This window comes from Anolis carolinensis, chromosome 4 (genome assembly GCF_035594765.1).
Source record: "Anolis carolinensis isolate JA03-04 chromosome 4, rAnoCar3.1.pri, whole genome shotgun sequence".
NCBI lineage: Eukaryota > Metazoa > Chordata > Lepidosauria > Squamata > Dactyloidae > Anolis > Anolis carolinensis.
This window is the reverse complement of record NC_085844.1, coordinates 39,675,123-39,700,476: the sequence shown is the minus strand read 5'-3', so window position 1 is coordinate 39,700,476 and position 25,354 is coordinate 39,675,123. Positions and strand designations below refer to the sequence as shown.

Here is a 25,354-nt window from a genome sequence, read left to right as displayed (position 1 = left end):
ACTCCCAGGATTGCATAGCATTGAGTTGTGCCAGTAAACTGGTGACAAAGCTTCATTAATTCTGTTTTGTAAATACACCCTGTGGTGCTGTTTCTATCCTTCCAGCCTTCATTCAGCAGCATAGCTGCTCTCCAAAAGACTCCTGTGAGACACTTAACAACTGAGCGAACACATTTTATTGTCATCATACGGAAAAGCTATTGTTGCCACAAAAAAACAAACAAGGGACTGACACTTGATTTGGCACAAGACCACGAAAACTTGTTCCAAGTTGTATTTGATTTAAGCAGCCTTGTTAATTTGTCTGCAAGACTCTGAGGATATGTATAAACTGTAGAAACGATGCCAATTGACACCACTTTAAATGATATGGCCTAATGCAATGGAATCAAGGGAGATATAGTTTTACAAGGTCTTTAGTCTTCTCTGGGCACTGACTACTTAGGTTGGTGAGATGCTGGATCAGCTCCATTGTGGCCAAATGGCACATGGAATTGATCTGGGATAACATAAGGCCACTTTAACACAGCCTTGCCCCATGTTAACTAAAGTCAGGATAATCTGAATTCCAGAATGCACTGGCCACAACTGTTCTCAGTGCCACTTATGTTTCCCATGTGTACCACACTGGATCAGACTTGGATTATTATTGGTCTATGTAGATCTGCCTTCTCCCAAAGAGTGTTGGTGCCTCCCCAAACTACATCTCCCAGGATTCCATAGCATAGAGCCATGTCTGTTAAAAGGGTGTCAAACTGCATTCATTCTACAGTGTTGATTGGATACTGCCTAAGATACTATAGCTCAGGGCTCAAAGCCCTGCTGAATTACTGTGAACAAGTCACATTATCTCAGCCTCAAATGTAGGCAAAGTAAAAAAAAAAATCTTTCAAACAAATGTTTCCAAGAAAACCCAGTGATAGGTGGCTCCCTTAGAAAGTAGCTTGAAGGCACACATCAAGCTTTTATTAAAGTATAGTAGAGTCTCACTTATCCAACATAAATGGGCCAGCAGAACATTGGATAAGTGAAAATCTTGGATAATAAGGAGGAATTAAGAAAAAGGCCTATTAAACAAATTAAGCACCAAAACATCATGTATTACAAGAAATTGACAGAAAAAGCAGTTCAATACACAGTAATGTTATGTAGTAATTACTGTATTTACAAATTTAGCACCAAAACATTGCAACATTTACTACAAAAACAATGACTACTAAAAGGCAGACTGCGTTGGATAATACAGAACATTGGATATGTGAGACTCTACTATACTAGAATAGTTATACTGTTGAGTCATAGCTTTCCAGAGGAGCCCCGGTGGCGAAGTGTGTTAAAGCACTGAGCTGCTGAACTTGCAGACTGAAAGGTCCCAGGCTCAAACCCGGGAGCGGCGTGAGCAGCCGCTGTTAGCTCCAGCTTCTGCCAACCTAGCAGTTCAAAAACATGCCAATGTGAGTAGATCAATAGGTACTGCTCCGGCGGGAAGGTAACGGCACTCCATGCAGTCATGACCACATGACCTTGGAGGTGTCTACGGACAAGGACTTAATGTCAGGGGAAACCTTTACCTTTACCTAACAAGTCAAACTGTATTGATTCTACAGTGTAACCTAAGACACTGGAGACTGGGGTTAAAATCCCTGTTGGATGACTGTGGGGAAATCACACTCTCTCAGCCTTAGAACAAATCTTGCCCAGAAAACCCCTTGATAAGGGATCTCCTTAGGATGTAGCCATGGCACACCCAAAAAAGCCTTTATACTACAGGCAGTCCCCAAGCTATGAATAGGATAGGTTCTGTAGGTTCATTTTTAAATTGAATTTTTATGTAAGTCAGAACAGGTAGGTTTTTAAAGTGTACCTCTAGTCATGTATGTACATGTTTGTGTGTGTATATGTGTGTGTGTGTCAGGCAGTTTCTGCCCCAGTGAGAATTGGCTCCTTGTGGAAACAAGGTTTGGTGAGAAAGCTTCGGTGGAGACACCTTTTCCTGTGATAACTCTTTTAGGAGTGAATTCCCCTTCCAAGGGTTAGATGTCTCTTACTTCCTGTTGTCTCATCCCCATTCTTAACTGTGAGTCATTTGTGAGCTGGGGACTGCCTGTATGGTAAGGCACTGGGAGACTTTTATTGTTGTTGATTCCAAAATACAGCACACAGTGTGGGGAGACTCTACTTTTCTAGAGCTGGGTTGCTGTGAGTTTTCCAGGCTGCATGGCCATGTTTCAGAAGCATTATTACCTAATGTTTCACCTGCATCTATGGCAGGCATTTTCAAAGGTTGTGCGGTCTGTTGGAAACTAGTCAAGTGGGGTTTATATATCTGTGGAATGTTCAGGTGGGAGAAAGAACTGTCATCTATTTGAGGCAGGTGTGAATGTTTCAATTGGTCACATTGATTAGCATTTAATAGTCTTTCAGCTTCAAGGTCTGGCTGCTTACTGCCTGGGGGAATCCTTTTTTGGGAGGTGTTAGCTGGACCTGATTGATTCATGTCTGGAATTCCTCTGTTTTCTGAGTGTTGTTCTTTATTTACTGTCTTGATTTTAGAGTTTTTTTTAATACTGATAGCCAGATTTTGTTCATTTTCTTGGTTTCTGAGGGTACAGTTGTAATGTATTTAAAAACACAAAATTAGAAACTTGGCATTATACTAAATGTCCTTTGACCAGTATCTGGCCACTTGGAGTGCCTCTGGTGTTGCTATAAGAAGGTCCTCCATGGTGCATGTGGCAGGGCTCAGACTGCATTGTAGTAGGTGGTCTGTGGTTTGCTCTTCTCCACGCTCGCATGTCGTGGACTCCAGTTTGTGGCCCCATTTCTTAAGGCTCTTCATCTCAGGGTGCCAGAGCACAGTCTGTTCAGTATCTACCAAGTTGCCCAGTCTTCTGTGTACCTAGAAGGGAGTCTCTTATCCGGTATCAGCTGACAGCCATGGCTTGAGGTTTCATGTTTTAGCCTGCCACTTTTGGACTCTCACTTGCTGAAGCGTTCCTGTGAGTATCTCTATAGATCTTAGAAACTATTTCTTGATTTAAGGCACTGGCATGCTGGCTGATATCCAAACAGGGGATGGGCCAGAGATGTCACTGCCTTGGTCCTTTCATTGCTCGTTGCTACTTCCTGGCCGATGTCAGGTGATGCAATACTGGCTAAACAGTATAATTTCTCCAGTGGTGTGCGCTGTAGACATCCTGTGATAATGCGGCATGTCTCATTAAGAGCCACATCCACTGTTTTAAGGTGGTGAGATGTGTTCCACACTGAGCATGCATATTAAGCAGCAGAGTAGCAAAGCGCAAGGGCAGCTGTCTTCTCTGTGTCTGGTTGTGATCCCCAGGTTGTGCCAGTCAGCTTTCGTATGATATCATTTCTAGCACCCACTTTTTGCTTGATAGTCAGGCAGTGCTTCTTGTAAGTCAGAAAACGGTCCAAGGTAACTCCCAAGTAATTTAGTGTGCAAGGTTATAGCCAGAAAAAAAAATTTGGGGGAGGGGGTGTAACTTTTTTTAACGAATCATGAAGAGTAGTTCCATAATGCAAAATAATTTAGAAATCAGGCTCCATGGATAAACTTCAGTGGACACTCAAGACAGATAAACTTCAGTGGACACTCATAGGGATTTCGTTAACCAGTTAAAATTTATGAGTAAACCAGGTTTTTCTAAAACCTGAAAACTTTTGGGGGGGGGGGTTGAACCCCCCCCCGGTTATAGACCTGAGTGGGGTTCCTTCCCAGGTAGTCCTCAGAGCTTGAGATGGTTGTCTGTTCTTAAGGTGAAAAGCACAGGTCTGTGTTTTAGATGGATTAGGAATCAGCTGGTTCTCCTGTAAGAGGCAGTAAGACCACCATAAAGCTTAACTGTAGAATGAACACAATTTGACACTACTTCGCTTCTGGTATGAGAAACTGCAAGTCACTTCTGATGTGAGAGATTTAGCCGTCTGTAAGGACGTTGCCCAGGGGACACCCAGATGTTTTTACCATCCTTATGGGAGGCTTCTCTCATGTCCCCACATGGAGCTAAAGCTGATAGAGCCGTGGTTCTCAACCTGTGGGTCCCCAGATGTTTTGGCCTTCAGTTCTCAGAAATCCTAACAGCTGGTAAATTAGCTGGGATTTCTGGGCCAAAATACCTGGGGACCCACAGGTTGAGAGCCACTGTGATAGAGGGAGCTCATCCGCACTCCCCCTGGGTTGGATTTGAACTGGCAATCTTCAAATCATCAATCCTGTCAGCCAGGGCTGTAGCCAAGGAGGGGTGGGTTAGAGGTTCAACACCCCCCCCCCCAAATTTTTCAGGTTTTAGAGAAAATCTGGTTTACTCATGAATGTGAACTGGTTAACCAAATCCCCAGGAGCCCCGGTGGCGAAGTGTGTTAAAGCACTGAGCTGCTGAACTTGCAGACCGTAAGGTCCCAGGTTCAAACCCCGGGAGCGGTGTGAGTGCCTGCTGTTAGCTCCAGCTTCTGCCAACCTAGCAGTTCGAAAACATGCCAATGTGAGTAGATCAATAGGTACCGCTCCGGCGGGAAGGTAACGGTGCTCCATGCAGTCATGCCAGCCACATGACCTTGGAGGTGTCTATGGACAATGCTGGCTCTTCGGCTTAGAAATGGAGATGAACACCAACCCCCAGAGTCAGACATGACTGGACTTAACGTCAGGGGAAACCTTTACCTTTTACTCTTAACCAAATCCCCATGAATGTCCACTTGAGTGTCCACTGAAGTTTATCGATGGAGCCTGCTTCGGTAAAAAAAAACCAAAAAAACATTCAAACCCCCCTCCCCGCCCCCCCGCCCCGGAAATTGTGCTGCTAGCACAAGGGTTTTAACCCACTGCGCCACTGGAGGCTCCATAGTGGGAGCTGTAGCCACGCAAGTTGTAGTTTGGCTGGAGCTGCGGAAAGAAGCCCTTACCAAGCTACAACTCCTAGGATTCCACAGCACTGAGCCACAGCAGTTAGAAGTGGCTCTCAGGGCGTGCTAAGGGTCCAGTTTTGTTTTCATGTCAGGAGCAACATGAGTCACTTCTGGAGTAAAAGAATTGGCCGTCTGCAAGGACGTTGCCCAGGTGACGCCCGGATGTTTTGATGTTTTTACCATCCTTGGGGGAGGCTTCTCTCATGTCCTCGCATGGAGCTGGACCTGATAGAGGGAGCTCATCCGCACTCTCCCCGGGTGGGATTGGAACCTGGCAGCTTTCAGGTCAGCAACCCAGCATTCAAGTCAGTCCACTACGCCATCTGGGGGCTCCTGTAGTTTGGCTGGAGCTGCGGAAAGAAGCCCTTACCAAGCTACAACTCTAGGATTCCACAGCACTGAGTTAGAAGTGGCTCTCAGGGCGAGCTAAGGGTTATCTGGGGGCTCCTGTAGTTTGGCTGGAGCTGCGGAAAGAAGCCCTTACCAAGCTATGCCACAGCAGTTAGAAGTGGCTCTCAGGGCGCGCTAGGGGTTCAGCGTAGACGCGCGACCTGCGTTTCCCCCAAACACAAACACATCCACTTGGCCGCCTCGGGGCTCCCAGTGTTCCCGACGGAGAGGCGGCGCCGCTGGACGGAAAGGCGGGAGGAGGAGAGTGGGCGTGGGAGTGGGCGGGAGGCGTGTCCCGGCTGGGAAGCCCCGGGGGAGGGAGAGTGGGTGGGTCGGCCCTGCAGCCGCCGAGGGGGGCCGCTTCCCTCGCCGCTCGGGGGCTATATAACAGCGCCACGCCGCGCCAGGAACATGCTCACTCTCAGGCGCCGAGCCGAGGAAGGGCACAGGTAGAGGCAGAGGCGGAAGAGGGGCTCTGAGCCAGGAGTCGGCGAGGAGGGCGCAAACTTGGGGGAAACTTGCCTGACTCGGCCCTCGGCCTCCCTCCTTGCTCCAGACCCAGGCAGGTGCCTTGAGGGGCGCAGGAAGTGGGGAGGAGGCTAGGGAAGTGGGAGGGAAGGAGGTCCTGCCCGGACTATGCTCCCTGGAGGCGCCGCCTGAAGCCAGAGCAGCGGCGAGCGTCCCGAGTCCATCCCGCGGCCATGAACATCCTGCTGGAGCTCTTCGTGGTGACCTTCCAGGTGCTGTGGGCGTTCGTGGCGGCGGCGGGGAGGTGGCTGCTCCGCCCGCGGGAGAAGAGCGTGGCCGGGCAGGTGTGCCTCATCACGGGCGCCGGGAGCGGGCTGGGCCGCCTCTTCGCCCTCGAGTTCGCCCGCCGGCGCGCCCGCCTCGTCCTCTGGGACATCAACGCGCCCGGCAACGAGGAGACCGCCGGCCTCGTCCGCTCCATCTACCGCCAGGCCGCCGAGGAAGCCCTGGCCGCCGCCAGGAAAGGTGAGCCTCCCACGCCTCTCCCTTTGACACTTTGGGGAGCGGCCACTGTTAGCTCCAGCTCCTGCCAACCTAGCAGTTCGAAAACATGCCAATGTGAGTAGATCAATAGGTACCGCTCCGGCAGTCCGGCAGTCATGCCGGCCACATGACCTTGGAGGTGTCTACGGACAACGCCGACTCTTCGGCTTAGAAATGGAAATGAGCACCAACCTCCAGAGTCAGACATGACTGGACTTAACGTCAGGGGAAACCTTTACCTTACACCAGAGAAGGAACTCGCGCAGAAGAGTCCAGTCCAACACTCACACACCCTCCAAGTACCCTGACAGATGTCTACCCAGCCCAGGCATGGGCAAACTAAGGCCCTCCAAGTGTTTTGGGCTTCAACTCCCACCCTTCCTCACAGCCTCAGGTCCCTTCCTTTTCCCCCTCAGCCGCTTAAGCGAGGAAAGGAAAGGACCTGAGGCTGTGAGGAAGGGTGGGAGTTGAAGCCCAAAACACCTGGAGGGCCCAAGTTTGCCCATGCCTGTTCCATCCTCAGTTTAAAAGCCCCACACCCCACACACACCTTCCACTGCCCAATAGTTCTTTCCTAATGTTCACATCGATCTCTCTCCCTGAAATCAACTGCATTGAACTTTGAAGTACCCAATGTTATTATGGAAGCCTCTCTGGGGTACCAGGACTCTTTGATAGAGAAATTTAAAAGACCTTGCAAAGCTACAATTCGATAGTATCGGTGGTGCCAAGCTGCATTCATTCCACGGTGGTGATGCGCCCAAGGTGTGCGGCCGAAAGACCAGACGGAGAGAAGTCAAAAGCCGAGCATATTTTTTAGATTCTCACATTGAGCATCCCTTATCCGGAGTTCCAAAGTGCAGGCAGTCCTTACATTAAGGACAACAGAGGTTCCTGTAGGTTTGTTCTTAAGCTGAATGTGTATGTAAGTCAGAACAGGTACATTTTTATGTGTAACTCCAGCCACATATTTTCTGGCAGGGGATTCTATAGACTCCATGAAACTTCAGAATAATGCAGAATAATGTATCTTCCATCTAAGAAAGTTATGAACAAAATAGTCAGTTCATTCAGTTTCTCTGCAGTCTCCTTATTTTCGTTTACCACTGCCTTCACTCCCTTGATGTCTAACAGTCCAACTGTATGCTTAGCCAGTGGAAGTGCTAACTCCAGGATTTAAAAAGACAGCCATGTCGGTTAGAATTGTATCAGCATGTTTTAACTGTATATTATGAAATGCAAAATAAGAAAAATGAGTCTGAGGTTGTTGTGGGTGCGAAATCAGCCTTTGCCACCCTCTATGATTCCGAGGTCACATACTTTGCCCACCATAAGGCAGACCAAAAACACCAAAACACCAAAGTACCACTACAACTACTGTGTATATACCAACACACACAAGATTTTGACAGCATAGGGAAAGGTTAATAACCCCTTTGTGTTTGTTTTGCTGTCTGTGGCCATGATTTCACCTCCCTGTAGATTTGGATTTTGCAAAAAATTGGCTTGTGGAAACAAAGATTAGTGATAAAGCTTCAGTGGATACACCTTTTCCCCATGTTAACCCTTCCTGGAGTTAATTTGCCTTCCTAGGGGAAGATTTTTTTCTCAATTCCTGTTATCTCACCCAAGTTCTTAACTAGGGGTCATTTGTAATTTGGATGTTTGTAACTCAAGGACTGCCTGCACTCTAAAATTGTCCACATGGGTGGCTGAGACAGTGATGCCTTTTCTCTCAGATGGTTCAATGCACTTTGTTTCATGCGCAGAATTATCCAAAATCTTGTGTGTAAAGTTACCTTCCAACTATGTGTATAAGGTGCATATGAAATCTGGGATCCCATCTCCAAGATATATCTATATGCCTGTGTGTGCAAATATAGCTATTCTAAAATCCAAACTGCTTCTGGTCCCAAGTGTTTTGGATAAGGGATACTCAAGCTATAATAGCGATAGCCCGAAACTAATTGCCTCATTGTGGGATCAGGCTCTTGAACAGCCGCTTCCTGCTGCATCTTGGCAAACTTCTCTCTAGATTAACATTTGGTATCAGTCCTGCTTCAAGAGGATGGGAGTTTCTTTGTAGGAGAGCTACCTAGGTCCTTCACAGGATATTTCGAAGCAAAAGACTTTATTACAGAAGGTGCTGAGTGGGAGGATCAGTCATTTCTGTTTTATATTGCTGTTATCATTGCTTTTATTTAGACGTTGCTTTTCCCCAGAATACTAGCACTCCCCAGAATGACTTACTTTTTTTAAATCAAGGTCTGCTGATATTTTAACTCTTCAAAATTCTCCTATTATGAAATGTGATACAAATGGAAATGATACCTTCCACATTATGGCCCTTTGAGAATTTATTTTCTCCATTTTCGCTACCCAACAAGTTTTGAAGGGATGTGATTATTCTTTGCTAAGGCAGAAATATACATGACAGAGCAAATTGTTCCTGCCATCTCAGATTCAAAGAAATGCCATGCCAAACCCGTTTCAGTGTTTTTGGTTGGGATGAGTTTAACATTGTTAAACGCATTTGGAGCTTAGTATGAACTAAGCTAACAGAGCAGTCTGAGAAATTAAAGTAAGTCAGATTGTGGTGAGTAAGGTATGAATCACACCTTTTTCTCTATTTGCCTGGATTATTTTGTATTCTGATTATAATATAAAAATGGGAGTAATTTCTTCCAGTAAAATCAGTTACGCAGAGGTGGCAAAGGGCTCCTGGAAATATTTGGTTATTTAGAGAAGGATTGCAGTACTTCTCCGTCAAATCCAGTCAAATTGTTTCAGGTTGGTCATTCCATGAACAAACAGGATCCAATCAAGGCTCCCCACTAGAGGTACCTCTAGATCCAACAATTCAACTCAAGAAGTTATATTAAGGGTTTGATATATCATTCAGATTTAAACAGTGTGTTACTTCTGGTTGGAGGGGTCTATTTACTTTAGAACAAGCAAACATTAGCATTTGGAATCTACTGCAAATCACCAAGGGCCTGCCAGTAAATCCCAATCTTTCTTCTGCCAAGCTTCATATAAAAGATCAGAGTTAAAGGGGAAAAAAGAAAAATAGTAATTGCTCTGCTCTGGTGAAATGAGAAAACGTCCAAGGCCCTGTTGTTCAGATACCTGTGATGAAGGTTACAGGAGTTCTGCAATGTAATTCAAGTAGAAAGGATGGCTCATTGATTTGATCTGTTCTAGTAAAAAATACAAACCTACTTGGGAGTGAGTCCTCTTGAATTCAAAGGTGCTTACTCTCAGGTAAGCAAGTATAAGACGGTGTCATTAGTCAAACGTGTCTACATTTGTTTTTAATATTATACTTCATGTCTATACTTTTCAAACCAGTGAGAATGCAGTAGTTGTGGTGGTACTTATATTTGGATGTAAACCAAATGAACTCAGTAAGAGTTATTTCTAAGTAGATATGCATAGACCCAGGTAGCATATTTCCATTGAGCTCAATTTCTAGTATTCCAGCTGAAATGACTTCTGGATTGAATTATAAGTTGTGTTTTGGTGTGTTTTTGGTAGGTGAGCAAGGTAGGTGGGCAAAGTATGTGACCTTAGAGTCATATAGAATCATAGAATAGTAGAGTTGGAAGAGACCTAATGGGCCATCCAGTCCAACCCCCTGCCAAGAAGCAAGAATCATAGAATCATAGAATCATAGAATAGTAGAGTTGGAAGAGACCACATGGGCCATCCAGTCCAACCCCCTGCCAAGAAGCAGGAAATCGCATTCAAAACACCCCCGACAGATGGCCATCCAGCCTCTGCTTAAAAGCCTCCAAAGAAGGAGCCTCCACCACGGCCCCGGGGAGAGAGTTCCACTGTCGAACAGCTCTCACAGTGAGGAAGTTCTTCCTGATGTTCAGGTGGAATCTCCTTTCCTGTAGTTTGAAGCCATTGTTCCGTGTCCTAGTCTGCAGGGCAGCAGAAAACAAGCTTGCTCCCTCCTCCCTATGACTTCTCTTCACGTATTTGTACATGGCTATCATGTCTTCTCTCAGCCTTTCTCTTTGAAATCGCATTCAAAGCACCCCCGACAGATGACCATCCATATAGGAGGGCAAAAGCTGATTTCGCACCCCACGACAACCTCAGACTCCCTTTTCTTATTTTGTATTTCATAGTATGCAGTTAAAACATTATACAATTCTAACTGACATGGCTGTCTTTTGGAATCCTGGAGTTAGTGCTTTCATGAAGTTTCATGGAGTATTTAGAATTCCTTGCCAGAACTTCTAATGTATCATTAAATTATAAATTCCAGAATACCATGGGCTGCAAACATGGTAGTTAAAGTGGTGTCTAAGGGTGCATTTGCATATATAATTAATGCAATTTGACACCACTAACTGCCATAGCAGTTGGAATCTTGGGATTTGTAGTTTAGCGAGACACAAATTCTTTGATAGAGAAGGCTAAAGACTTTGTAAAATAATAACTGGCCTAAACACCTCAGGAGGGTATTTACCAGAGCCCGTTTTGAGCAGCTGGATACGATGGTCAAACACGGAAGGTTTAATCAAGTTCCATACAACGAACGATTTTGTATTTGTGGAGCATCAGAGGTGGAGGATATCGCACATGTTTTGTTCAGCTGTGAATTGTATAAGAAAGAGAGACACCAATGCCTCGGACCATACATTATTCACAAAACACACTGGGACCCACATATTAAAATTTCATTTTTGTTGGCCGGCCAGAATCCTAAAATAACACACAAAACAGCCCTTTTCCTATTCAAAGCCACACAACTGAGAATTGCATATCTGGAATCAATTGGGGTAAACTGTGCAGGTGATGCAGATATTTGACCTGAACGGGGTCTTGTTAACAGCTTGTTTATTTTAACTTCTTTTTTTACCGCGGGTTGTATGTTGTATGTTGTATGTATGTCTATGTGTTAAATGTTTTGATACGGCCGATGGGCTAATCAATAAAACGTGATTTGATTTGAATAACTCCCAGGATTACACAGCATTAAGCCATGACAATTAAAGCAGTGTCAAGGCAGTGTAGGTGCACCCCAAGTGCTGTAACTGTACGATGCCAAAGAGGCCTGTGTGTATCTCTGGAGATGAGCAAAAAGGAGTTAATACCTCAATGATTTAGTATGCAGTGGATTTTCTCTGTTTTATTCACTTATTAGGATGAGGGAATAATAATAAAAGACTTTTCAGAGTTGCTGGACTTAACTTCTTTAAAAAATAATAATATATGTAATTAAACCTCTCTCACACACACTTGTTCTCTTTCTGGCTTGCTTGTCTGGATTCTCATATGCAGCTGGCCAGGGTGAAGAGGAAGTACTACCGCACTACAACTTACAAGTTCACACCTACACTTGCGATGTCAGCAAGAGGGAGAATGTGTACACCACTGCTGAAAAAGTTCGCAAAGAGGTTGGCGAAGTCTCCGTCCTGGTTAACAACGCGGGGGTCGTTTCTGGCCACCATCTTCTTGAATGCCCCGATGAGCTGATTGAGAGGACCATGATGGTTAACTGCCATGCACACTTCTGGGTAAATATATTTATTTGCAGAGGGTGAAAACAATTTTATTCCATAAACTTTTGTGTTTTTGTTGAGAGGGGCAGTGGTCTAGTTTTTAAGCAATAATTTCTATTTTATTTCTTACCTGCCTCTCCTTGTGGCTCGAGGAGGGTTACAGCATAGTTAAAACACATTAACAAGTAGCCATGTTAGTGTTATCAGCAAGTAGCCACAAAAAGGAGAGAGGGAGGAAAAGTAGGGAGAAGGAATGTTGCAGTGCCTTTAAGACTAGATTTTATTTTTGCATGATCTTTCATGGTTATAAATCCACTTTTTCAGATGCAATACAGAGGGATAATAAATTGATTTTTAAGATTCTTTATACATGTTTTGTATCTGAAGAAGGTGTTAGAGCCACAAAAACTCATGCAAAAATAAAAGCTAGTTCATCTAAAGGTGGTGTTACATTCTTTTTGCCTTTCCTTTCCTCTTTTTTATGTAATCTATGAATCACGATTCATTTGTGGTCTTTAAAATATCACAAACTCTTCATATGTGTTAGTTTTGGTTACCTCTTCCCAGTACTGACCTGTATTTTCCTAGGTGAATTACATTACAGCTCACACCCTATTTAAAATCTGAAACTTATTGTAAATTGGTCTTAATCTCTTGAATTCTAGGATTCACATTTTCAGTTGACGCTAACTGATTGAGACCCCAAAAAAATGCCTCTCAAACTAGACAACTCTCCCAGTTGAAAGGTTTCTGCAGCATTGGATATCGGGGTCCTGGGGAATGACAACTGAAATTCTGTACTGGGTACAGCACGTGTTGAGACAAAAAGCTTTGGTGGTCCTCAGGAGGATGCTCCAGCTCCCCATCTCAAAGTGTATAGCAATCAGGAAATTCCCAAATCCTGTCTTCCTTGTTAGCTCTTCAGTTGGGGTTCTATCTGGCATAAGAGGTTCAATTTGAGAGTGCACCAACAGCAGTACCTATGATAGGGCACCATCATTGCAGCTGTTTCTATTGATGCATGATTTTCTAAAAAAAAATCTGGAACACCTTCCTATTGTAGAACTCAATTTACTCTTTGTTTTGTTGGTTTCTACATTTGGAACCCTGCATTTTTATTGTTTTTTCCCCTCATTTAATTAGTGTGATCCAGATAATATCTTCCTTTAAGTAAACACTACAATTGGATGTGTTGGTCACAATCAGCCTCTGGAGACCAGGGTTTGAATCCACACTCAACCATGGAAACCCATTAGGTGATCTTGGGCAAGTCATATTCTCTTAGCCAAATCTTCTCTGAACAAATCTCACCACCAAGAAAACCGTGTGGTAGGTTTGTCACCATAAGGTGGAAACAATTTGAAGGCACACAGTAAGACCAACAATCTCTAGATCAGAATCACAAGTATAGAGACATTATATTCATGGAATCATTTTCTTATGCATAGGATTATCAACATATGGTGAATAACCTTAAAATTGGGAGTTTAGAGTTGTTTTTAATTAATGATGTCATACTCTGGGTTCTTCAGAAGTATGTGTTTTTAGTGTGTCATGATGACATAAGCATAAATATTTTAGAAATATATTGTAAAGACTAGATTCACTACCTACTGAAAACTTCAGAAAAAAGAAGTCATACTTTGAAACATAGCTTACACGAATGAAGGATAATTGACCCACCAAAACTGGTATTTTTCTCCAGTAGTAGCTGTATACTATTGGGTTAAAGACTCTGTACAAAGTCTGCATAATGACAGTTTCAGTACATGTGATTTTAAAACTTTGTGTTGTTGAAAGAGTTTTAGGTATTTGCTAAGGATCTCTTCAGATACAAGAGCGGAATGGTGGGTCATGACCCTTATATAAAGCATATTCTTTAGATCCATCGCACATATTGTTGAATGATTCAAAAGCATGATCTGAAGGAAGAGATGGTTTCATCACACATTAATTCCATATTTCAGAAGATCTTATCTTGATTGTTTTACAACTAAAATGCACTAGAATCTTGCAATTTATAGTTCAGAAAAGATTGTAAATAGATGTAAACACATGTTTGTGGCCTAACTATAAAATTTAGGGTTCTTGGAAATTTTGTCACTTATGACAACATTACCACTAAAATTATGGGAGGATGCTGGACTCGCCATCTGTTCTTGTATCTGGCATGTAAGTCAACAATTATTTGTGACACTGTGTTCTGAAGAATCATCTTAAAATCCTGAAGCATCTATGAAAAGCTAACAGTGTTTCCTGTTAATGTTTATGGACAAGTATAATTGAGTTTAATAGAGTTTACTATTAAATTAAGTATATTTACGATTTTAACATTAGTCATGTTTTAAAAATCCTTTTGATATATTTCCTACATTATTTTGTGTCCTCTGCTCCCCACCCTTTGAAACACTGCTCTGTGACTTAGTTGTTTTGTTAGAACTCCACCAGCATAATACCACTGCTAAAACCACATTAAACAAATCCAGACCTTGTCTTCCAGTCAAATAGTTGTCTGCAGCTTCTGTACTTAAATGAACTCTTAGTGTGTTTTTCTTTATGTTTACAAAGGAATTATTTTATTCTGTGTCTCTTCTTTGTTTTTAGCTCAAAGTTACAAATGTACATTTGGTTTGTTATCGAAATGCAGATGAACAATATAAATATCACGAAACAAAAACTAAGCCGTCAACATCTGGAATTAATGTAAATTAATATGAATGTTATTGACTTTTGTTCCAGCATCTTTAGCATGCCTTTTATTGAGAGTCACAGATCCCTATTCTTCAACTCTCTAAAATCCTGATCTCCATATTTTTCAAAGATAAGGTCTCAGTTTGGGAATTCTCTTTTCAAATTGGTTGGATTTTACATCACAACAACCTGTCCCATGGATCCCTTCCCACCAACATGGGAAACAGTGGTCTTGCATATAAGGGACAATATTGTTTCCATTTTTCATTGCATGTGTTGAGGGCATCTGCTAGCAGAGTGGGGAGAGAGGTTTCTTCAAGATCCTAGCTCCCATTATTTGTTGCAAAAATTGGGGTACATGTGTAAAGAAGAAATTGATGAAAATAAACTTTCTGCTGTATATACAAGTAGGTTACTTGCTTAATTATACTTAAGTATAATTGGCAAGTTTATTTCCACTAATCTAGTCATCTAGATCTTCATGAAGAGCCTTGTTATGAATGTTTCAGTTAAATGAACAATAAACAAATTCTGCTCTTTATATAAGACTAATCACTTTAATATAAACACATGTATCAGCAACTGGTAATCCTGGTTGTCCTTTGAATCATATTTTGATACCACGTATCTTGAAACTGCTGCTTAGGGCAAACCCCATTTTGAATGTATTATCTGGTTGTAAAAGGTCTTGTGTTTCTTATCTGAAAATAAAATGCCCTTATCGGCTCTTATCTCTAACCAGCAGATGCAAATAATTATAACAATTAAAACAATGACAAATACACAATGAGTAGGAGCCTTTAAGTGATTTTGCCATCATATAGCATTTATGCCCCACATTCAGTACATGCAGTTAATGTTTTGGCTGAAAACTGGCTTTCCAGTTAGTTGATCTTCTAGAACATTGTCCACTTACTGAAATTGCCTGTTCTTGATTATAGCAGAATTGGCAAAGCTGTTTGAAGCACAGGGAGGGAATGGCTGTCAAATACTGCACTCTTTTAATAAGTGCATTTGAGTCATCATCACAACTGAAAACAAAAAAAAGCAAAACTCCTTTCTTCCATTCCCCAGAGGGTTCCAAACAGGGTTCTTGCTGACTCACAAGATAAAACTTGCAATATGAGTGAAATTAAGCATGTCAATATTGGTTGCCTCCATGGTAGCACTACTTCTAATGGCAGTGTAGGACAAACTGCCTTTTGACTGCCCCAACAAATATAGAGGGAGCCCAGTTGGAAAAGCTGTTGTAATGTTTTATTGGGAGCATTACCAGTTAACATTTTTGGGTAGATACATAACAAATAGAACCAACTAGCCCAACAGGCTAAAATACTGAGAGTCGTTTTCTTGTGATAGTGTAGAATCTCACTGGGTTTGTACCCTGACACTTGGATTTTTAAAAAAATATTTGGGCTACAGAATCTTTTGCTCAGCATGCCAGTCTTGTCTGTGCTATTCTGGAAATTGCACATCATAACATTTAGGCCAAGCCTGGGCTTGCTGATTGAAAATTAAGTTCTGCAGTGTTCAGTTAAAGTTATTTCTAGAATGTAATCCTATGCAGTCCTGTATGCACTTGCCTGACTCATTATTCCAATGCAAGTGAAGAAGATGGTCTGTCTGGTTCTGGATTTTACAATACAATATGAACAGGAGATTATTAGCAACCTGCGTGATTGTGACATTGTTGACCCCCCCCCCCCCCTTTGTGGACAACTTCACTAGTAACTTGCACACACAAAAAGCAAATTTTATTGTTCTGTTTAGATGGTGAAATGTTATCCTGTGGCCCATTTTGCTGAATGGCTTAGCACCTGTGGCATATCCAGATCTTGTTCGGTTTGCTTTGCCTTATACTCCTTCAGCTGAAGGAAGGTGGCAGTAACCACCTTCTATGAGCTGAATAAAGTAAATACCTGCAGAACATTATGTATCTGGTTTGTGGACTCATTTGCTGGACCTCAAACATACTGCCTGCAGCCATAATCTGTCACACAGATCTTTAAGTAGAAGTTGAACATCAGATAGTGAAAAGCCATTGAAACTTGTGCAAAACAGACAAAACTAGCAAGACACACAATATTACAATATTTAAAGCCATTAGGACAGAAACACTCAAAAACTGTGGTATACATATTTGTGCAATACAGTATCACAAGTCTGATGCAACAACCAATGAAAACAGTTGCTTAATCCAACATGAGATTAAGATCATATGCTTGTACCATGACTGGCAGATAGTATTTTGCAGGCCCTTCCTATTACATGTGAAATCACCCTGTGGTTACTTCCCTGTGGTTTGTTCCACATGCATTTATCAGTCATAAACCACAATTAATTCTCCCCAGAATTACCCACAACCAGGATATGCAAACGCTTCAAACAATGGTTAGAAGGACATCCTTGTTATGAGTAATGGTGCTACATCATGCTACACTGGCTGAGAGGGGAAATTCATGTAGGAAAGGTGCGTGAGAGCCCTGATCTGCTACTCTGCTGGTCTATGAAAACATTTAGGCTGAGCTAAAAATAGCTTTGAAATGTCATGTATATATCTACCATATTTAGACTGTGTGTACTACTTCTTTACCCCTAAAGCAAACTAAGATGATTCCAGGCAGGATTAATATTTATAGTATTATAGACTATCCTATATACACAGACAACTATTCTCCCATTTTTTAGTAGAACTGGTTGACTAAATGCAAATACTCATGTTCATGGTAGATGGTAGTGTCATTTCTGCGCTGAGGTCTAAATATAGACAAAGGAGCTCACTATAAATTATCCTTTGAGATCTTTCAGATGCCTGCCTTTATAAAAAATAGTAAGACAACAAGCAATGTATTGAAATTAGGTCTCATCAAACCAAGGTCCTCTGTATGTTTTTTCCTTCACTGCACAGTTCAGTTGTATCTAAACCATAGAAGACTATAGTAATTGCCTCAGTTTAGACTCCATGCTGTTTTTGTCACAATTCACTATGGTTGATCTTTGATTTAATTTGTTAGTCCTATCTTGAACTGTTAATCTTGTAGAAATACCATCATCAACTTGATTTGTTTTACAGTGTCAGTGTTAAGATTCTGAATACCCTCACACAAATAGTAAAAGAAGAGCATAATAAATTGGTGGATCTACCAGAAATGATTTAGCACTGTTAAATAGTACTTCGATCATTTCTAGTAATCTTGGTCATTATAGGGTTGCTGTCTGATGCTTCAGATCTGCCATAGTCTGCCATAATTATGGAAATGTGAGTCAGTATATAATATTTTCCAGTTAATTTAAGAAAGAGTAGGCTGATAGTTTTTTATGCATTTTTTTTATTTTTGTGGTCTCTGAATCTTGACTCCCAAGTTCTTAAATATTGACTCACAATGATGCTTTAATGATGGTGTGCTCTAAATGAAGAAATTTGCCTTATTGCCTTATTTGTCCATCTAATTCAAAAGTAGGGGAAAATATTTAATTCTCCTTCCTTTTAAAATTTCTATTGCTCTTGCTTCAGAATAGTTAAAACTGTATTTGTTTTACAAAAGATTGGTGTAAAGGTTTGAATATTGGACTAGATCTTTGGTAGACTAGAGTTTTGATTCCTCTCTTAGCCATAGAAACCCACTTAATGGCTTTGGGCAGGTTACATTTTCTAAGCCTGGCACCATAGGGGCACCATAGGTCAAATTTCACTTGAAGGTTCGTAATAATATTCACAGCCCCAACACTAAATCTACTTGTTTTTCCAAAGTAGACCATATGAATCAGTAGGACCTTAGTAAGTCAATACTCTATTATATGATTAATTTGTATAGCTGGGACTAAGAATTGGATTTTGGCCCCTAGTCTGTACTTTTGGCCTAGTCTTACACAAAAGACCATCCTAGAGCATATCTATTTCCAGGGTTGTTTGTTTTTATTGAAAAAACCTTCCTGCACTGCATTAATGTTGCATTTTGTTATTTTGTTTATCTTTTCTCCAAGGCTGAGACTTGAGACAGTTTATAGATACAGTAGAGTCTCACTTATCCAACATAAACGGGCCGGCAGAACGTTGGATAAGCAAATATGTTGGATAATAAGGAGTGATTAAGGAAAAGCCTATTAAACATCAAATTAGGTTATGATTTTACAAATTAAGCACCCAAACATCATGTTATACAACAGAAAAAGTAGTTCAATACGACATAATGCTATGTAGTAATTACTGTATTTACGAATTTAGCACCAAAATATCACGATGTATTGAAAACATTAACTACAAAAATGCGTTGGATAATCCAGAACGTTGGATAAGTGAGACTACTGTTTTACATTTCTTAGGTGGATTGCAAACCTTTTCAAAAACACTAAAATCCTACAAATTGTTTCAACTTAAAAAATAGTCATAGCAGGTAGCATCGGCCTTCTTTTAAACAGTTTTGAGTTCCAACAGCGTAAAACAAATTGCCACAAGAACACATTGTGATATTGCAATTTGCTCAGTATTCTCCAGTTTGTGAATAAGAAAGGCAGTTTATTCTATCTACTGCTCCTGAATTGTAACAACATCTTCACATCATGCAGGATAACTACTATATTTTTGGTTTGCTTACATTTCAATTTATGACAATTGCTTTCTCCTAGCTTGGATGTGAGGACATATACAGAGCCAAGCTTCCAAACGGATCCTCTTTTAACAGTCCCATCCTATATCTACTTCACTATATCCCAGAATCTGATGCCTGATTATCTGATTTGAACTGGATTATATGAGTCTACACTGCCAGATAATCTGAGATAAGCAGATAATCAGAGATGAGATCCTGGGATATAGGGCAGTGTAGATCCACCCTGAGTAGACCCTAACAAGATTATAGGGAGGAAGATGCTATTTTTATAAACAGAAGCATTTCCTTTGTGAATTAATAGAGCTGTAAGCAGCACTACATACATTTCTCCATCCTGGGTTTCTAGTGTGAAAACAAATTAGCTCTGATGCTCATATGTAAGCTATCAAAATGGTATAGCTTCTTGATTTATAGTCTACTGATGGGTCTCCTGGATGGGTTTCCAAGAAAAATCAACTCAGGCTTTATTTTTTGCTGCCATTTACTATTTAATGGAGAGGCAGACATCCAACATTTGTCTTGATTTCCAAAGAATACAACTTTAAAATTGGATTATTGCCCCCTCCCCCCAATTTTTTTATTCTTCTAAAAATGTGCACATGAATGCCTTTGGGATAAGGCAAAATCTGCTCTTTTGTGTAAATATGAGCGAGAAGCTTCCAGTGGTCTGCAGAGTAGTTCTTCATTCTCACAACCCATCTTGGGCCATCTGCTATTCAGAAATCCCCATCAAAATCATACCTGGCAATTGCAGAAGGTATACATTTAGTTGTCTAGAGCCACCCTTGCAGTTTTAGCACAAAACTACTTCTCCTGAAGGCCTCCAAGAAAAGAAAAAGGGTTTTGCCAAGGGATTTTTCTAGTGTGTGGACCACCTAAGCTAGTGTGTAGACCACAAACCCCAGATATGGATAATAGGTTGGACTTTTTATGTTCTTCTCATGCTGGAGGAAGGAGCAGAGAAGTAGTTTCCACATCCCTGTCTCACCAATGGTTCCAGAATGCAGGGAAATTTGAAACAAAATGGGAGATAATGGTTGACAACTTGCAGGGAGGAGAATTCTAGTTCTTTCCTTAAAGAAAATGTTCTTCTGCACCCAACCTCATATGCTGGGGTCTTATCTCATTGCTAAACCAACACTTCAAAAATTAGATATTTTGTGTGAAAGTAATGCATCTCTTTCATCTGGTGTTGGGCTTTCCTAAAACATTTCACTGCTTTGGGCAAAAGAGGAAATGGGAGGAACCTCTTGACATCAAGATGCATATTAACCAAAACTGCTGAAGGTTTTTCTGGCACTTGAGGCAGAAAACCTCACAACCACTACTCCTTGCTACTGAAAGTAAATAGCGTGTACATATCTTCAGGTCACTGTCGACATATGGCAGCCTCATGAATTTCATAGGGTTTTCTAAGGCAAGAAATAATCAGAGATGGTTCTGCCAGTTCCTTCAGGAATATGGTGTACAGCACCTGGCATTCATTGACAGTCTCCCATCCCAGTGCTAACTAGGGCTGGCATTACTTTAGCCTCCAAGGTCAAATGGGATCTGGTGCCTTTAGGATATTTTGGACCTAAGGGGGGGAAAATCACATTAGGTTCAGTAACTTGAGAGTTTGCTTCTCTTTTATGAACCCTGCTCTGATAGAGTCAACAAGTATTGTTAGTGGTAGAATATAATATGTTCATAGTATCTCTTGGAATATACTTAAAAAGGAGAGTTTAGGTGTAGTTAACTAGGCATAATGAAATATGAGTTGCTATGTGAAAAGATTCAGATGTTTGCAACATTTCAGAACCAAATGGGAGGCTGCTCTGATGCTAATCAAAGAGAGGTGAAGAATTCTCACATTTAGAAATGGGGAATGCATAATCAGTGGGATTTAAGAGCTGAGTGTTAGGAAACTTCCATTTCATAACAAACAACCTTGTAGGACAAAAGGTAACTTAATGTGGCTAGGCTGTTTAGATTCTATACCTAAAAATAAATTAACATTTGTAGGTTTGTCTTTATTTGCTGTTCTTATTAAAGTATGTGCCATTTTTTTCTTTGTGTTTCCTGACGATTTTGAATCATGATAGATTTCAAATAGGCTAAATGAAATGGTGGTTACTGCTGATTTCTGAAGTTTTGGTGCAAGATCATCTGAAGTCTTCTAAAATGTAGCATATATGTAACTTATAGGATAGACTTTATCTTTAGAATGCTGTGCCTTTTGGTTACATATTGGACTAGAAAAGAAAGTTCTCAGATAATGGACAACAAGCTACATCCAGTTGTTTTGTCAAAAGTTTGCAGAGCAGTGGATAAACTCTTAATCCTCTCCCGCAATGACTGACTATGTATTGACTTGAGCTACAAGCAAGCTGACATCACTACTGCCACTTATCAAAACTTCCCTTAAAATGTACAAGTTGAAAGGGGGTGCTCAATTGTTTGACTGAAAACTTGTTTTTGGAATATATTACTGGTTTTAGTTTTCAGTGCTGTAATATTTTTAAAACAGTGGTTTTCAGCCTGGGGTCCCCAGATGTTTTTGACCTTCAACTTCCAAAAATCCCAGCCAGTTTTACCAGCTGTTAGGATTTCTGGGTGTTGAAGGTCAAAAACATCTGGGGACTCCAGGTAGAGAACCACTGTTTTAAAGGAAGGTAAAATATTATATATGCTGTGTATGATTTGTAGAGCTGTTGTGGCTCAATGGGTTAAACCAGCAGGCTGAACTACTGACCTGAAAGTTGGGCTGCTAATCTGAAGGTTGCTGGTTCAAGTCTGTGAGACGAGTGAGCTCTGGTCTTTCAGCTCTAGCTTGTGGGGACATGAGAGAAGCCTCCCAGCAACACATCTGGGCGTCCCCTGAGCAACACCTCTGTAGATGGCCAATTCTCACACCAGAAGCGACTTGCAATTTGTTCTCAAGTTGCTTCTAATACGATAAAAAGAGCAAATTCAAAGGTTTAAGCGATCCATGTAAATAGGAAAATGTCAAAAGGTCTAATGAAAAACATTCAGGAAGTAGGATAGGAGTTTAGATTAGGAGTCTGGTCTAGTCATGTTTAGCGTAGCCTTAGAAGCTTAAGAGTGGTTGTTTGGAGACATCATCAGTGATGTTGAAGAAATCTCCGTGAAGAACTTGCTTATTGTTCCCATTCCTCACTTGTGTTACACAACCACAGCTATGCATATCGTTATTCTTTGGAATACCAAGTAATTTCCCAAAGTTTTGGATTGTATTAATAGTTTGTCTATTAGAGTGATGAGACTCAAGAACCTGAACAGTTCTGCTTGAACTGTGCACTATTTTTTAAGATCACTGCTGTTCGCAGAATGTCTTAGGAAGCAAAACTGTGTTGGAAAGACTTTCCTGCTGGTCTGAATTCAAAATTTGTCAAACTGACCTGTATATTATATTGTAAAAACCTTCACCATTCTAACCCTTTTCATACATTTTTGGTAGGACTGAGTATTTTATGTCAAACTAATGTCTGTGGTCATCAAAATTTAATGTTTTGCTGCAGACAAAACTGGAACATGGCCCATGTCTTGGCCTATTTCTTAAAAACTCTTGCGCTACCTTGCCTAATTCTGGGAGCTTATTAGTGAAATCGGATTCTTCTTTCAATCCTTCTTTCAAGCCTTGTCTTAATTTGAGTGTTTAGATTATTTCATATTCCAATTAGTATATTATTGGCAGCAGTTGTTAATATTTTGGTGACTGCTTTATTGCAGTGTACTCTAGGAAACCCTCTCCTTTTATTGGTAGGCTATTGCGATAGAGAATATTATATGGCCATCTCAGTGGAGAGGATAGCATAGTATGAATTGGTTGGGAATCTTCATTCTTAACTCCACACAGAAGTGCTCAAAAGACTGCCTCTTGTGAAATGAGAGCGGCTGTTCCTTTTGTACAGAGAAGAGGGAGCAAACACACAGTGGTTAGTCATTAAAAGTTGAAAGAACTTAATTGTAATTCTGCTACAAGCCCTTCAAGCACTATAATCCACTAAAGTTAAAATGATCCCATATAGTAAAACAAAATAATGATGCAATAGCACTACTTAACAACTTTTCAAACATGCCAAAATACAAAGGATGTTTTACTTTGCCTGGATACATGTTCCAGATGCATGATGTAAGGGAGGGATCCCCTGACCAGATGCCCTTTCCCTTTGGTAAAAGCAGCTCTTCAGTTTTGTACGCTCCAATGTATCAAGTAGATTGCAGCAATTGTAGAGTTTTCATGGTAAGATTTATTTAGAGGAGGTTTGCCATTGTTTTCTTCTAGGGCTTGACAGAATTTTACTTGTCCAAGACCATTGAATGGACTTCCATGACTGAGTAGGGATTCAAACTTAGTTCAGCGTTTAGACCAGTGTGTCACACTGACTCCTGGGGTCACAACAGCCCTATAGAAAAAAAAAGTTGACTTGAAAGAATAATAGGCCCAAGATTCCCTTTGACCTTCATAGTCGCATAGGAATTTGAAACAGGACAATTTGAATAAGGGATGTCTTGATTTGTATTTCAAGGACTATTTTTAACATGATGCACCATGTTTTGCATGCGTGTCTTCAAAAATTATGAGAAATGATGTGATAACCATGAAGCTTTTTGTGCACTCCTAATATAGTATATATGGTAGTATGATTTCATAATACAAGACTTGTTAAATCAGTCAGAAGTAGCTGTTGTTTTTTCTACAGCTGGTACATGCTTGATCTAGTTCATTTGGTGTATTCAGTACTTTCCATGCTCCCTGTCCCCTAAATGTGCACAGTCTAAAACAGAGTTTTCCAAACTGTGTGTTGCAACACTTTTGTGTGTCAGCTGTAGTATGTAGGTGTGTCACGCAAACGTAACAAGAAAACTCAATCTATGTGAAATAAGTAATGCATCATAGATATATTTAAATATAAATGAAAGATTTTCATGGGAAATGCTGTGTTCTCATACATTTTTGTTATTACAGTTTATGTATGTTTCCCTATCTCTTATGAGGGCTTGGTCTAACTTCTGGTTTTCTAGTAAAACCAAATTACTGTGTCGCAAAATAATGCATGTCTGAAATGTGTTTTACCAACATGAAATGTTTGGAAAGCTCTGGTCTAAAGCTTAATGTGAAGACAAGAAGGAAAAGAAAGCAGAAGCAGATATGTTCGTATGTTGGGTTTGTTGTTCTTATCTGTATAGACTATCAAAAGGAGGATGTGCTTGGTATCTTTTTTATTGTAAAATATTCTATGTCTCCCAAAGAAGAATGCTGTAAGTGGGTAGTACCTGCTGAAGGTGATAATTTTGCTTGGCCAAAGATTGTGTACTGAGCAATTATGGCTCTACTTGTGTTATCTCAATTGCATGCCCCCTTCTTGCGTGACTTTTCCATCAAAGCAAAGTATTTCATTCTGCAAAACTCAATGCAGAATAAACATGCAAAACTATAGAACAGATATCAATAAATGTGTTTTATTTGTGTCTGCAGAAAAAAAAAGTTGGCTTTTCTCAAGCCATGACCTGGCATTCTTTTGACGTAATATGCTGAATCGTGCCTATACTAGAGTCATCAAGAGGAGCTGCTATGTATTTTTCAAGGGAATTTATTTACTGCAGTCAAACCAGTCCAGCAAGTTCCTTTGTGTAGTCAGGATGGTAAAAAGAACTTGGTTAAGACTCTTTCTCTCAACTGCTTCCTTAAGCAGATACCGGTGTTACCAAAGAACCCTACTTTAACATTTTTCCTGACTGAAGGCTGGTTTATGCCCATGTTGCACAATTTTATTATTTCCACACTCACTGTTATGAACACTTGTTCCACACGTACGTTTACTGTCTCCAGTTTTTCAAAGACGTTAACAAGCTCATACTTCAATTTTAATTATTATATTTTGAGCTACATTTTTTTTCAAGTTGTTTCATTAATGTCTTTGAGAACAGAACTAAAGAATTCAAGGAAAATGAAAAAGGAGACTGCCAAATTAAGTTTGCTTTAAGTTGAAGTGTTGAGCAAGTTCCCAAAACAATAAGATCACAAGCAAATTTTGTTCAGCTTCACAGATGTGTTTCCAAAAAATAATTAGAGCAATTTTGTCTTTAAAAGGTAAGAACTTTCGTTTACTGATTGGCTTTTAATGTAGTGTGGTATTTTATAGTAGTGCTGTAGATTCCTATAATAACCTGCATAGCTATGGGATAGTGGAGAGTCTT

At 40.8% G+C, this 25,354-nt stretch overlaps 1 protein-coding gene across 1 annotated transcript in view; it reads left to right on the top strand.

Moving 5' to 3' along the window:
- The first annotated feature begins 5,653 nt into the window (after positions 1 to 5,653).
- Positions 5,654 to 25,354, top strand: part of rdh10 (retinol dehydrogenase 10) — a 36,988-nt gene continuing 17,287 nt past the window's right edge. The window contains exons 1-2 of the mRNA XM_003219577.4: positions 5,654 to 6,312; positions 11,629 to 11,864. Coding sequence (XP_003219625.1) covers positions 6,021 to 6,312; positions 11,629 to 11,864 — 528 coding nt within the window. The 5' untranslated portion in view covers positions 5,654 to 6,020. The remainder of the gene's footprint in view (positions 6,313 to 11,628; positions 11,865 to 25,354) is intronic.